The 15,778-nt window shown below is 41.3% G+C and overlaps 1 protein-coding gene across 1 annotated transcript in view; it reads right to left on the bottom strand.

The window, feature by feature from the left end:
* MTCL1 (microtubule crosslinking factor 1) overlaps positions 1-15,778 on the bottom strand; it is a 144,648-nt gene that overhangs the window by 50,705 nt on the left and 78,165 nt on the right. The window contains 1 exon segment of the mRNA XM_042463101.1: positions 2,202-2,261. Within this exon segment, the coding sequence (XP_042319035.1) occupies positions 2,202-2,261 (60 nt within the window).

The following is a 15,778-nucleotide window of genomic DNA, read 5'->3' on the forward strand; positions in this document are numbered from 1 at the left end:
GAATGCATGTCTTCTAACTGCCTAAACAAGCCCATTTACAATTAATGATGCTAGACTGGCTCCAGGTATAGAGTAGACACACTGAACTAAATGAGACTAAAATTAGTCATGACTGCTGTAAAATACTTTGTATATGAGCCTAGTCATGCAAAGTTGTCAAGTCATGTCCAACCGTAGAGGCTGGTGCTCATCTCCGTTAATAAGCAGAAGAGCCAGCCTTGTCAGACTACTCTGTGATCATGTGGGTGGAGGTATGGGAATTCAGAGCTCTGACAGAGGCACAGGGGTTTATCACACGGGAGGAATTTCTCTTAATTTTGAATGAAAAGAAAGTGGGGCCAGAACGCATTCACATGAATTCACTAGTTCAGCAAATTTACGTGAATTTGAATTGTATTCGAACTGACTTCCCATTGCCCGAAAATAGCTTGCCATTGCTCGAAACTGCGTGTGGTAGTCTATCACGCAATAACGTGAAACCCCATGATTGCGTTCAGATTGCCATTGGATTATACTTCCAATTTCCCTTGTCTGATAAACTCCTCTTCTAGCCTCAGTAATCCTAGGGAGGGGACTGCAATATGTTTCATGGCCACAGTTTGCTCACTCTAATTTAGGTTAGTTCACTAATTTCAGTCTTTGTTGTGCTACATCCCATAGACAGTAATATATGGCAGTTTCAGTGGAAAACAGCAGTGGAAAACTTGTGGCCTAACAGCTGTCTCTGGACTTTCACCATCACTCCCTACCACAAAATATCCAAAGAACCACAGCTTACCATCTGTGCTGCAGTGAAACGCATTTTGCCATTTCTTTCAAAAATGCTCTCTTCTATGTACACACTGTTGAAAATTTCAGAAGTTTTTGTTGTCATGTATCTCCAAGTTACTGTAAATCTATCATCACCTTTTCTAGACAAAACCTTCCAGACAAGGTTTACCATTGTCTTTCATTAAGGCTGTGATACTGTGACTTGACTGGTGTCATTCAGTGGGTTTCCATGGTTAAGCAGTGATTAAAACCATGCATTCATTGATGAATGCTGTCCATCTTCTATTTCTGCTATTTACAGCTCTGTAATAGATTTCAGTTGCTGGCTACAATTCAGATACACTGAGTCTTTATCTTCTTTATTACTCATTTTGTTAATTTGGTGAATTTGTCACTTCACTTGAATTTCTCAGTCCACTTCATGGACCTGATGAAGTGGGTGGTTTTCCAAAGGCTTGATCAGACTTCATTTTTACTAACAGTTAACACAAGCCCATGTAAAATTAATGGTGCTAGCCTAACTCTAGACTTACGAAATATGTAGAAATTCGATGCATTCCTGCCCTCATTTCTATCAATTGCATAAAAAATGTAGAACACCTGATTATGTCCTTATGAAATCTTCAACCATAGTAATCCAGTGAAAATATTATACTTTGGTAATAATACTGTAATTGTTATGATATATATATATATATATATATATATATATATATATATGTACTAAATTGGTAGAATATGACCATGAGAACTAGTTATCATTTTAGTACTTTAGTACAAACCTCCCCACTGAATGGAAATCCAGTCCATATATCCAATCTATTTAGTAGTGAATGGTATAAAAGTGGAGGAGGGAACAGTTCAATTAAACTGAGATGGGGGGGGAGCAAAATCCAAACCATTTTTCTGGAGGAAATTAAACTTTTTAAAAAATAAAACCAAATAATATGCAATCACAATGGCTCTATAAAAGATAGACTAAAAAAGCACCCTCTAATATACTGTGATTACATGATGTTCACCTGGAAAAAAAATCCTCCAATTCTGAGAAAATAACACACTATGTGTTGTTTTAGCGTGTGAACTGCATTTGGTGCCAAGATCCTCATTAACACAAAACCTTGGCACCAAGGATAAATTTAGTTAATGTCCCTGAGCCCTGTCTGTTCCAAATACTCCTAGAAAAGGTGCTTTTTATTTTTCAAAAGAAACAATTCTGCTTTTGCCTCAGACATAGTCGAGAAGATAAAAGCTATGAAACGTATGCATTTTATCAAATTTGAAATTTTGAATGACAACTAAACTATGAAGATATTTTATTAATTTCATTTCAAATAACATCTGAACTATCCTATCAACTAATAACATTAATTTAACCTCTCATTGTCCGTGTGATATGGACTAAATGTCTATATGATTGGAGACGGTACCTGAGCAAATGCCTTCTTTTCCTTGTGAATATCTCTGCTACCTCTTCTCTTCAGGGAGCTCTACAAAATACAGAATTGATAGCTCATTAATAATAGCCTGCATATAAAAGAAGAAAGAGTTAGGAAGAAATCTTCAAAGTAATCCAGTGAATGGAATGAAAAGCATTAGGTTTTCTGACATTGTCACAATAGTTAATTTCAGTATTTGTTGTCTTGAACATAACCTATTATCCCTTTAATTCTGGTGGCATTATGAAGAAAGTTTATGTGCTGCATATTAGGGGTTCTGTTTGAAACAATATACTGTGCTGGTGCATTTACAAAGACCGTTAAGATCATTTTCCCAAACATAACCTAAACAAAACAGCTTAGAGGGGAGGTTCTAAGTTGAGATGTTACCATGGGCCTTCAGGGTGTCATCAGAACACAGTGTTTACACACTGCACACTCTGATAATGCCTTGAAGCCATCAATACACAGGCAGCTTCAAGACGCTCCAGCGATGCGGCGTTTAGACACCGCACACTGCAGGAGCATCTTGAAGCTGTCATAGAGCTGTGGTGAAGCTGCTAAAGTAGTGGATCAGTAGTGGATCTTTGTTGCACCTTTTTGGCCCAGATTCAAGGTGGATTGATGCTGCAGTGTGTGGCTGCTGTGGCCCCAATCCATCCTTGGAAGGAGCAGCTTCAAGCCACCCCTTCCTCCCTGTCTGTTTCCCCCCTTTGTTTATTAAAAATTTGTCTTTGTGTCTCGTGAAGGAGCCCTGGTGGCACAGTGGTTAAATGCCTGTACTGCAGCCACACACTCAAAACCATAAGGTTGTGTGTTCAATACCAGCAAAAGGGCTCAAGCTTGACTCAGGCTTGCATCCTTCTGAGGTCGCTAAAATAAGTACCCAGATTGTTGGGGGCAATTAGCTTACAGCTGTAAACCGCTTAGACACTGCTAGTTCAGTATGAAGTGGTATATAAATTAAGCTGTTTGTTTATTTCATTCTGCTCTGTAGATGACAAAAAAGGAAGATACATGCACTTACCATAGACACTTGGCTATAAGTCAAGAAATTTATGCCTAAAAATTGACCCTAAAATCTTGGGTCAACTTATATATGGGTTAATACAGTAATATAACTCAAATGATCATAAAAGAAGCATCTCCCTGATGCCGCACTTTCCATGCCTCAGAGGTGATTTCTGAAAGGATTGCCGAGGCAGGAATGTGTGTGTGTGTATGTGTGTGTGTGTGTGTGTGAAAGAGGAGATTCCTTTCTTAAACCGATGTTAAAAACTTCTCTCCTCACCAAAACACCCAATTTCCCTCCAGTTCCTTCATTCTCAAACCGATGTTGAAGCCTTCTCTCTCCATCCTCCCCCTCCTCCTCTGGATCTCTCTGCCTACCAAACATCTCATTTCCCTCCACTTCCTTCCTTCTCAATCGGGTCATATCAAAAGCCATGATTTTGGCCCTAAAACCTTCCTCAACTTATACATGAGTTCTACCTGTACATGAGTATATATAGTAAGTAGTGTAGGAGGTAGATGTTCCCAAGTTTCACTTTATATTCATAATCTTGTTTGTACAAATTTAAGACTTTATATTTTTAAATTTCACAAATTTATCAAATAGAACATTTTTATGTGCTGTTTTTTTTAAAAAAATGTACACACATACATTTCAATTTCTGATTCTGATTTTTTCAGGAAAAAATGGGGGAAACCCAAGTGTTTTTCTCCATGACTTCAAAAATTCAGGATCCCCCCCCCATCTCTAGTATTGCAATTACCCCTAATGGGAGGGGGCAACTAGAAAAAAAAAGAGACAGGAGCATAATGCAGGTCATCTAAATGACTGAGGAGCTTTAACACTGTATTGAACATACTTAGTGACATTCAGATGTTTTGGATGATAATTTCATTAGCCCCAGCAAACAAGGTCTAAGATGAGAGGTGCTCTGGTCCAAAACATCTCAAGGCACCAGAGTGGGCGAGGCTACTTTCCATGATTACCTTGGAGCAAGTCTTATTGAACCTCGTGGGACTCATGGTTGAGAAGACATGTTTAATTGTATAGTAAGCAGTCAATTTTTGTGTACATATTAGGCTTTTAGCTATGAGATTGAAAGATTCTAAAACTGATAAAACCTATAAACCACTTAGTAAATCGGTAAGCAGTATAGAAATGTACTTGCTATTGCTATAAAAATGAATGAATAAATAAATAAAGTATTGAGACCTTTTTAAAAAAACAAAAAAGGAATTAGTATTAAACAATCAGCTGTTGTTTTATTCCACGCTATTGAACTGGGATTACATTAACTACACAAATGCAGAAGATTATAATTAATCCCATTTTACCTGTGTTCTGAACAACATAGCTATTTACAGTTCATTCACTCATATCCAGTAACATATGCTGAAGGTATGCTACAATTTATTTTGGGGTTTTGCATGTTCAAAATTTTAATCTGCTTGTAAGATTACTCTGATTTGTTATTGCTTCTATGTGCGAACCCTGATCAAATACAAGTTGTCTCTCAGCCATTCTGTGATATTTAGGCTCATAATATTGTATTACTGTAACATAAAATCCCAACTACAGCTGGGATTTATTCTAGAGTGACCATTCACATGTTTCTTAGTTGTCATAGATAAGACACTCACAGTAAATATTACGCTTTGTTTGATATGAAGCACAATCTATTATCACTTTTTAGGCCTCTGAGTCAAGATAGTCAAGCTAAAGGTTTTCTATACAGTACCTTGGCTCAGTCATTAATCAAAACAGATAAAAAAAACCACCAGAAGACAAGTAGGGCTGCATCTGCACTGCAGACATAATCCAGGTTTACACCACTTTAACTGCCAGGGCTCAATGCTATGGGACCTTGGGAACTGTAGTTTTGTAAGACATTTAGCCTTCTCTGTCAGCCAGCTCTGATGCTACAACAAACTACAAATCCCAGGCATGGCAGTTAAAGCAGTGTCAAATTGCATTATTTCTCCAGTGTGGATGCAACCTTTGCAACAGTGGCTATGAAGGAACCAGATAAGATTCTCAAGTCTAAAGATATATCTATCACTAAATATAAAAGCATGATCATCCATGCCAAAGTATTTTTATTTTTATGTATGGTTGTGAAACCTGGACAGTGAAGAAAACTTACAAGGGGGAAAACTCATTTGGAATATAGTGATAGAGGAGAGTTTTATGGGTATATAGATTTCCAAAAAGACAAATAAATGGGTCTGAGAACAAATCAAGCCTCAGCACTCACTAATAATAATAATAATAATAATAATAGGATTTATTTATATGCCGCCCAATCACTGGGAATCCGGGTGGCTTACAACAGAGGGGATAATAGACGGTTCCCTGCCCACAATCTAAAAAGACACGACACAAAAGGAGAAGGGAATGCTGAGGGGGGGAGGGGATGAGGTCCAGCATTCTTCTCTCCCTCTGAGGCCTGGACCAAGGCAGATGGACTGGAGGGAGGGCTCTTCTTCTTCAGGCTAGCCCTGGTGGAGCTGGGCCTGCCTGGACTGAAAAAAGAAAAGTCTAGAAGCCAAAATGACTATTGTACTTTGGACATGACACGAGATGGCATTACTAATTGGAAGAGATATGAAACATTAAAGGAGAAGGCAGTAAGAAAAGAGGAAAGCTGCATCACAGATGGATTGATTTAACAAAGGAAGCCACAGCCCTGAGTCTGCAAGACTTGAGCAAGGCAGTTGATGACTGATGTTCTTGAAGGTCTCTCATCCATAGAGATTGGTTAAGGGCCTGTACACATGGGTCAAAAGTTTGTGCTTCCCTGGCCTAGCATAGTCCTGTACAGGTGACACAGAACATTAGCCCTGGGCCAGAATCAGCCTGCCCAGATGCAAATAAGGCAGTTCCAGACAGAACCCTTCCCCACATACCCTGTACCTGCCTCCACCATCACATCTGCTCAGAAGACCCTCATTGTGGCCTGTGACGTTCGATGGGGGCACCTCTCCACATGGGTGCATAAAGGTGCACTGTTTCCGTCTTTACAGACCATGACAGAGGTCTTCTTTGAAGACGCAACAATAGAAACAGGTATGGGGCATGTGGTGGCAGTGGGTTCACAGTGCAGAGGTGTGCATGCATGTAAATATCTGCCTGGTACTGCGCCAGCCCAAGGACTGACGAACTCAGGACAGGCTTGGCCTGTACTATCCTGCCCGTCTGCTTAGGCCCTAAGTCAAAGCTGACTTAATAGCAAATAGGAACAAATAAGAATAAAATGTCATTCAGGGATGTTGAATGAAAATGCAAGTCTGAACATTTCTCATAATAATTTAACAACTTTTAAAAAATAAAATAAAAATTGTTTAACCTTTAATATCCTGGGGTGAAGAGAAGCTTATGATTTTTGTTGGTTGATACAATTTCCAGTGCAGTCTCTTGCAGACGTTTGCCTTTGATTTCCTGGTCAAAGGTATAGAATAGGGATCTGCATGTTAAATTATTCATTCCTGCAAGGAAGAATGAATAATTTAATCATTTTTATGTCTGCTGCCAGACATCTTTGAAAACTATGCAGTTTTGGAAGATGTTTCATAGGGTAAGCTGTCTACAGTGGCAAGGCTGGGGGGCTCACCCTACCTGTCCCCATGCAACACTGGAAGGCTGGCAGAGAGTAAGACAAGCACCGGGGAGGCTATAGCCTTCCATAGACCTCTTTTCACTCTCCCACCCATTCCTCGTGTGACATTGGAATGGTGGGTGGAAAGCCAGGCAAGAACTGGGGAGGCTATAGTTTTATTACCTTCACTGTAATAGGGAGTCTACAATGATGCAGGCATTATCCTTAAGCTTTGGAGGTACTGCCTGCAATTATTCTCCTGACTATTCGCCACCCAGCCTTTCAGCTTGTGGAAGACAGGAAAAAATGAATCACAGGTAAGAGAGCTGGAGTATTCCTCAAATGTATTCATGAAAGGATGGTAATAGACTGAGAAAGGGCCTTGAGGAAGATTCCCTTTATCAGGGTTTCAGACACTCAAAAAGACTCTTTCTCCCCTCAAGTAACTGAATATTCTTTCCATCCCTGGCATAAAGATAACCAGTTTGAACACCACAGTCATTAACACTCTGTGCTTGTGCTCGTACAAATGTCATCATTAGTACTTGAAACATCATTGATCATGCCTGCTCAAGGTTAATATACAGTGTCTCAGCATCTGCTCAAGGGAAGCCAAGTGATTCCTTCTTCCCTGCTACACTGGGCACTGCTACACAGGAAGATCAGCAGAGTAGTGTAGCATGCCACAGCTCATTACTGGCTGCAAATGTTTTAGTGTGCTGATAGCTCATTATATCCATTGGGGTCAGCCTACCTAAAATTACAAAATATTAAATGTTTATGCCCACAGTTTAATAAGTCTCCCACTGAAGAAAATTCCACCACTGTCTGTTTAATCTCTCCATCAGGCAAAATAAAATGAAGAGAAATTCAGAATAGGAAATGTCATGAGAGATTTTCCAAAACACCATGTTCAAGACAAAATAATGGCTTACAATACATGGTGATGGTTGTGACAGAAGTAAAGGAGAACATAAGATAAATGGATAAATCAAGATCTCAGCAAGGATGAATAAAACCTTGTAAACCATCCTGTTCTTTTAAGTTCAACCTTGAAAAGTATCATTATCTCCAAAAAAAAAAAAATCAGCTTTAGGACTTGCACTTCAGATGTTTTCTATTTACAATAAATGTATCAAAGACAAATTCTAAGTGGAAAAACATAAAACACAAACTCTGCATCACTCAAATCACTTACGCAGCCAGTTTCAATAAGACACAATTACAAACGTTTTAAGAATCATTATTCACTGTCTGTAAAACTTCATCTGTATAAAATTTCATTACAGATACAAAAGTCAAGACTCAGGGGATTCTTGACAATGTAAATTATCTCACTTGTAGTTCAGTTCTTTTCAGCTAAAGACTTTAAAAATATACAAAAAGAGTGGCACCTGATTTTTTCACTTTTTAGCCTTCTGTATTCCACAGTATAATTTCATAAACAGAATGTATAGGTGTGGCTATGGTGAGGAGAAAAACCTTCAGGTTGGCCCTTCTTCTCACAACCCTTTTCATAATCAAAACTCACTTGCCATAGCTAAGAGTATAGCAGTTTTACTTCCTGACCCAGCAGAACGTCTTCATTTGGGTCCAAGAACTCATTCATGGGCACTTTCTGCTTTCCACAGACTTTCAGCATGGCCATGACACACTGTCAGCCCTACAACTGCCCTGCTGTAAGAAGTTCTAGCCATTTGTTACATTCCTATCCTTAAAAAAAAGGATTAATTGGATTGGGCACTATCCATTTTTTTAAGCCTGTTAGTAACAGCTCTGGCTAGAATGCTGAATCTTTAGTTTCCTAGCTACCATTTAATAAGGATGGAAATAATATTCAAAAATATTTGGAAAAAAATAGAAAAACATGTTTGTTTTTAGTATCAAGAAACCCTGGCAAGAAGAATCTTGGACTGACAAAAGTCTTTGCAATTCAGGACTTATTCTGTGCAAAATTTGCACATGGTTGCTTTGCGCAGAAAATAGCATTTTTTACACAGGAAACCGTTTTTTTCTGCATAAATACAATATTTTTACACAAACACTTCCTGACCTAGGGAGGCATTTTTCTAAAGGGATGTATCATTGTCTCCTTCAACACTAGTGATGCATAGCATACATATTGAGCTCTTTCCACTCCCTGGGTGTGAGAGTAGAGTTCACCAGCAAAGAAGGGCAGGATCAAGAAGGTACACTGAATACTCGTTATTCTGACTCCAGATCTCTCATTGTCAACTGCTAGCTTCATTAACAAAACATAGTCGCAAAAAAGATTGCTAGGCTACTATGTCTCAATTTACCCCATAATTTCTCCTAATCTTTACCCATATTGTGTCTGAAATTCTGATCAATTTGCCAAATTTTTGACAGTTGCAACTTTATCAGCCCTAAATACATGATAAGAAAGAGAATGGCCCATCTGACTAGCAGATCAATTTATGAACAATTATTCCAAGAAGGTTTGGCAGATATCCTATGATTCCTTCCATCATTCCCAAAGCAGGAATTCATTTTGAATAATGTAGCACCAATCTGAACTTCATAAATGTTGTTTAAGGGTTTAATAGAAGACAGTTATCAATTCAGATACTGGTGGTTTGAATTGTGGCTCATAAGATTCTACTGCATTTGTAGCAAATTATCCATATTGGCAATCTGCAAATTTTGATTTAGGAGCTCACTGGTGCCTGCCTCCCTACATCTTGAAATGTGAAGGATAATATATTATGATGAAGTATCTATGCAGATCAGCAAAATAGTGATTTCATCATTTTCAACTTTTAGCTGGCCTGAAGGCAGGATATGTTTTTCTAGATTTCTGAGCCCTGATAAAGCTGAGCTTGAAATAAATGATCCATATCTACACTTATTCCCATCTAATCCCTGCATTACTAGTCTATAAATGTTATCCATTTAATAATCTGCATGAGCAGCCAAAGTGAAGCCACCTTTGAACATTTTATAAACATCACAGCCTAGCATTCAGAGTATAAAGTACATTAATTGTTGTTAAGTAAAACTCAGTGAAGCTTAATACATTCTCTTTCATGGATTCTCCTATAGCATAAACCTATCCATGTTTACTCTGGAGTAAGGTCAATGAGGCGACAATTGGTATTCCAATGCATACAGGACTGCAGCGGCAGTTATCCAAAATGGTTACATAACAATCAGTTCTTATTCACTCGTTTGTTCTTCAACAAACTTCTTATGATTGTTGATGTTTGCACTGTTCATCAGCTACTTACAAATAACTCTTTCTAGCAGATTACAGTACACACTGCAGGAAGGAAAACAGCAGTGGGCCCACGTATTTTTAAAAGGCCAACAGCAAAAAAATACAGCTCCAATATACAATAAAACACTGATGCCTCTCAGAATAGATAAAATTTAGCTTGATAGTCAGATGATTACGGTGAAAGAAGGATGAAAAAAACATGATGATGATGGGACACAAGCATTAAAAAGAAAGTATAAGTCTTAGTTATTGCATGTTGTGAACTACCAAAAGCAGCTTTCTTTTGGTATAAAATGACTGTCTGATCTCTTGGAAGCTCAGACCCTGAAAATATTAGGATGGATCCATAGGTGCTCATCCTCTGATTGAAGGACCTTCCTTTGAGCAAAAGATTTCTTACAATGGAGGGAAATATGCTCAGTTCCAGGCCACTGTGGTCCATTATGCTGGGGCCATTTATAAGGCCAATATTATTATTATTTATTATTAACCTTTATTTATAAAGCGCTGTAAATTTACACAGCGCTGTACATACAATCTTTTTAATTGGACGGTTCCCTGCCCTCAGGCTTACAATCTAAAAAGACACGACACAAAGGGAGTGGTGGTGGGGAAGGAGCCTCTCTAGTAGGATAATACATATAAAATACATAGCAATACAGGAAATGATTCAATAAAACAGACATCAAAAGAACATCAAATAGCAAGTGACAATTACGCAATGCCTGGGAACGCTGCCCTGAACAGGATGGTCTTCAACTCCGTTTTGAAGCTGGTTAAAGAAGTGATGGCTCTTGCTCGCAGGGGAAGAAGGTTCCAGGAGTGAGGGGCAGCGAGTGAAAAGGGGCGAATCTGAGATGGGGCAGAGGAAATCCTGGGCTGGGACAGCAGACCTTGACTACCAGAATGGAGGGCCCGAGTGGGAAAGTGAGGAGAAATAAGGTCTGATAAGTAAGGAGGGGCCAGCCCATGGAAAGCTTTAAACGCCAACAGCAGGAGCTTATACTGAATGCGGAAAGGGAGGGGGAGCCAGTGAAGGGATGCCAACACAGGAGAGATATGGTTACAGCAGTGGGCGGATGTGATAATGCGTGCAGCTGAATGCTGGACAGAAATTAATGGACGGAGGTGAGAAAGAGGAAGCCCAGCCAGGAGGACGTTACAGTAATCTAGTTGTGAGACCACTAGGGCATGAACCAGGATCTTGGCAGTAGAGGCGGAGAGATATGGTCGGATTTTGGCAATATTGTGTAAAAAGAATCTACAAGCCTTGGCTGTGGTCTGGATCTGAGGGATACACGACAGAGAAGAATCAAAGATAAAACCAAGACTGCAGGCTTGCTGGACTGGTTAAATAGAAATGTTATCCACAGAGACAGAAAAGGAGTGTTGAAGGGTGGACTTAGGAGGAAAGACAAGAAGCTCCATCTTGGACATGTTGAGCTTCAAACGCCGATGACACATCCACTGTGAGACAGCTGTGAGGCAAGACGAAACTTGCTGTTCAAGCCTTGGAGAAAGGTCAGGGGTGGAAAGATACAACTGGGTGTCATCGGCATACAGATGGTAGGAAAAACCAAAAGAGCTGATGAGTTTACCTAAGGACAGTGTGTAGAGAGAAAACAGAAGGGGACCCAGAACAGAGCCCTGGGGAACTCCAACACCTGCTCAGGTGAATGCGACGGTCAAGAGCACCTGTTATCAGCTTCGGCTGATCCGCCAGCTGCGCCCATACCTGGCCCAGAGGGACCTAGAAACTGTTGTACACGCTCTGGTAACTTCGAGACTGGATTTCTGCAATGTACTCTACATGGGGCAACCCTTATACCAAATTCGGAAGCTGCAAATGGTGCAGAATATGGCAGCCCGGCTGGTCACTGGTGCTCCCAGGACCAGCCATATAACACCGGTTTTAAAGGACCTCCATTGGCTGCCCATTCGCTTCCGAGCTCAATATAAGGTGTTGGTTATTACCTATAAAGCCCTAAATGGCTTGGGCCCAGGATACCTGAAGGACCGCCTCTCCCCGTACATTCCGCCTCGCACCCTCAGAACGTCTGGGCAGCAATTACTGAAGGTGCCTGGGGCTAGGTTAGCCTCCACCACGCGGAGGACATTTTCCACGGCTGCCCCAGCCCTTTGGAATACGCTGCCCATTGAGCTCCGCTCATCTACCACCCTGGCCCAATTCAGGAAGGACTTAAAAACCTTCCTGTTTCAACAGGCATTCCCCGAATAAAAATCCTGTGGGCCTCCCTCCTCTTCCGTGGCCATGAGGTTGGGCTATGGGGCTTTTTACCTGTTATTTTTGAATAGTTGATGTATTTGTATTGCTCTTTGTATTTTAATCTTTTTGTACTGCTTGTATGGATTGTTGTTGCTGTTTTACACTTTACTGTAAGCCGCCCTGATCGTAGGAAGGGCGGGATATAAATAAAATTTTTATTATTATTATTATAAGGGAACAGGAGATGAAATCTGACCGCCTGCAACCACTGCAAAAGATCTGCCAGACAAATAAGATCGAAACCAGTCGAGAACAGAGTCTGAGAACCCAAGATCAGAAAGTACAGTATATCCACTATAAGACAGTGATCAGCGGTGTCAAAGGCTGCAGACAAATCAAGAAGGATGAGAACAGAGTAAAGACCATTAGCCTTGGCCTGTAAAAGGTTATTCAAGATCTTAGTGAGAGCTGTCTCTGTGGAATGCCTTGGGCGGAAATCAGACTGAAAGGGATTGAGGATGGAGTTGGCTTCAAGAAACTCAAGTCAGCGAGAATAAACAACCCGTTCCAAAACTTTAGAAAGAAAGGGAAGAAGAGAAATCAGGCGATAGCTAGACAAAGAGGAGGGGTCAAGAGAAGGTTTTTTCAGAATTGGGGAAATGAGAGCATGTTTGAAGTCCGACGGGAAGGAGCCTGTAGAGAGAGAGAGAGAGATTGAAGATATGGAGAAGTGAGGGGAGAAAAGAGGGAGCTATAGAGATTAGAAGACGAGTAGGAATTGGGTCAAGAGAACAAGTTGCAGGTTTGGAAGAGTTCAGAAGTGAAGAGAGTTCATCCAAAGAGGCAGGAGGAAACACAGAAAATTTGTTAGGCGAGGGTGATAGAAGATTATGAGCAGAAGAAGAATCGGGGGGGGACTATCTCAGAGCGAATAGTGGTAATCTTTGAGATGAAATAATTAGGAGAGAATGATGAAGAGACAGGAGGAGAGGGAGGTTTAAGCAAAGAGTTGAAGGTGGAGAACAAACGCTGCGGGCACCTCTCATTGACAGAGATCAATGATTTGTAATAATTTTGCTTTGCCATAGACAGGGCGCATGAGAAGAAAGAAAGAACAAATTTGTAATGAATAAAGTTAGCCCACTGTTTGGACTTTCTCCAAAGACGTTTGGCTGCTCTAGAGCAGGACCGGAGAAACTTAATGATGGGGGTAAGCCAGAGCTGAGGCCTAGTCATAGAGGAAGAAGTGCGTACAGAGACAGGGGCAAAATGGTCAAGAGTCGAGGAAAGAGTGGAGTTAAATAGAGACATTGCTGAGTCAGCAGAGTCCCCAAGATTTAGGGAAGAGAGAAATGAATCCAGGGTCTGACCAAGATGGTTAGAGTCAACAGATTGAAGGTTACGAAAATGGCGTTGAACAGTATGACGAAGAGGAGGAGTATAAGTGAGAGCAAAGGAGATTAAATGATGGTCAGATAGTGGAAAGTCAAGTGCCAGGTAGTCAGAAATGGCGCAGTTTGCAGCAAGAACCAGGTCAAGACAGTGACTGAGAGAATGAGTTGAGGAGTTGGAATGTGGTTGGAGGCCAAAAGAAGCTAGGAGAGAGTTGAAGCGAGACGTTGTAGGGTTATTGGAATCGTCAAGGTGGATATTAAAGTCACCTAGGATCAAAGTGGGGACTGAATCTGAAAGAAAGAATGCCAGCCATGATTCAAAGTCTGAGAGGAACTGGGTGGCAGAACCAGGAGGGCGACAGATAACTGCAATCCGGAGCTGTAGAGGAAAAAAGAGTCTAATAGGATGAAACTCAAAAGAAGAGAAATGATAGCTGGGGGGAAAGGTAGAACTTGGAACTGGCAGGAGTTAGATAGCAAGATACCAACCCCTCCTCCTCGACCCTCAGGGCGGCTTGTGTGGGTGAAGGAGAGACCGCCAAAAGAAAGGGCAGCGGGGGCTGCAGTATCATGGGCTGGAAGCCAGGTTTTGGTGAGAGCGAGGAGATTAAAGGATTTGGAGAGAAAAAGGTCATGAATTGCTGCTGCTTTAGGGGCAGCAGAGCAACAGTTCCAGAGGGAACAGAGGAAGGGAAGCAGGGAGACAGGAAAAGGCCGAATGGGGATCAGGTTAGGAGAAATGTGTGGAGCCACGAGAAGGATAGGATTCACTGCCCAGTGATCAACAGGTGAAGGTGTGACAATGGCAGAAAAAGGAAGGAAAAAGGGAGAGGTGTATCTGGCTCTCTTTCTGAGGTGTTAAAGCAATAACTTTTCTTTAAATGATTAAGGGAGAAGGTTTTGTTATTAAGGCAAACAGTATAATCTGTGTTGCATTTTATACACAATCTCTAGCATTTAGAAAACCACTCTTTATAAATGAAGAAAGGGATGGAACACACCAATGTTACTGACATAATATGCTTTTGCTTTCCCACCCAGTTCAAATAAAATCATGATCTCATACTGACATGCAACAGGAAATGTGTCATACTGAGTGTTGCTTGTCCCTCAGATGCAGCAGATGTTAAAATAGGAATTATTCACAAGAGTGTCTGTTCTTTCAGTTTTGACTTTACAAGCATACTTGCTACAGTTCTTCCTGCTCTATGGCAAATTTATACATCAAAGGAAAAAGCTAAAAACCGCAGGTCATTGTGGAACTTTAAATTGCTTTCAAAGAATTGTGCGATTCCAAGACTGTGTGTAAGCTGCACTTTCAAAATGAATCAAATGCCAAAGCTGTTCCCTACTTCCTTACCTCCCCCTCATTTCTAATATATCCAACAGCTGAGATACCATTACATAAAGGACAATCATTAGAACCTGTGATCTTCAACAGACCCTTTGCTGCAGTGATTCCCAAACTTTGTTCCTCCAGGTGTTTTGGACTTTGACTCCCAAAAGCCTCAGACAGCTTGGCCAACAGTCAGAAATTCTGGGAGCTGAAGTCTAAAACATCAGGAGGGCCAAAGTGATGTAACCACTGCTTTACAGTCTGCCCATGGAGATCTCAACACTTGAAATCCAGATCTAGCAAACTGATGCTTACAGCAGACTCAGGCAAGTGCAGAGACTGGAAATAACTGCTAAAACTGCTTCTTCTGCTTTTCTTTTATTACTGTTGCTGATCAAATTGTTACATTAAGGTGCGTTACAGGCTGCCCCTTTGGGGCGGCCTGTAGGTGCACCTTTCCCCGCCGGATCGGGGCTTCAGTGGCCAGAGCGGCAGCCGCTGAAGCCCCGATCCGCCGCTTTCCAGGCTGCAGGGAAGCGGCAAAAGGCCCCTTCCCCGCAGCCTGGAAAGGGGTGTCCTTGGGGCTTCAAGCCCCAAGGACATCCCGCGGCGGCGGGGAGAAGGAGAAAGGGGCCGTTTGGCCCCATTCTCCTTTGGTCTGCTGGGCGCAGCCGTCTGAAGGCTGTGCCCAGCGGACCAAACCGGAAGGAGCTCCGAAACAGAGCTCCTTCCAGGGTCGCGGAAAGGGCGCCCTAGGCGCCCTGCC

This window comes from Sceloporus undulatus, chromosome 4 (assembly GCF_019175285.1).
Source record: "Sceloporus undulatus isolate JIND9_A2432 ecotype Alabama chromosome 4, SceUnd_v1.1, whole genome shotgun sequence".
NCBI classification, from domain to species: Eukaryota; Metazoa; Chordata; class Lepidosauria; order Squamata; family Phrynosomatidae; genus Sceloporus; species Sceloporus undulatus.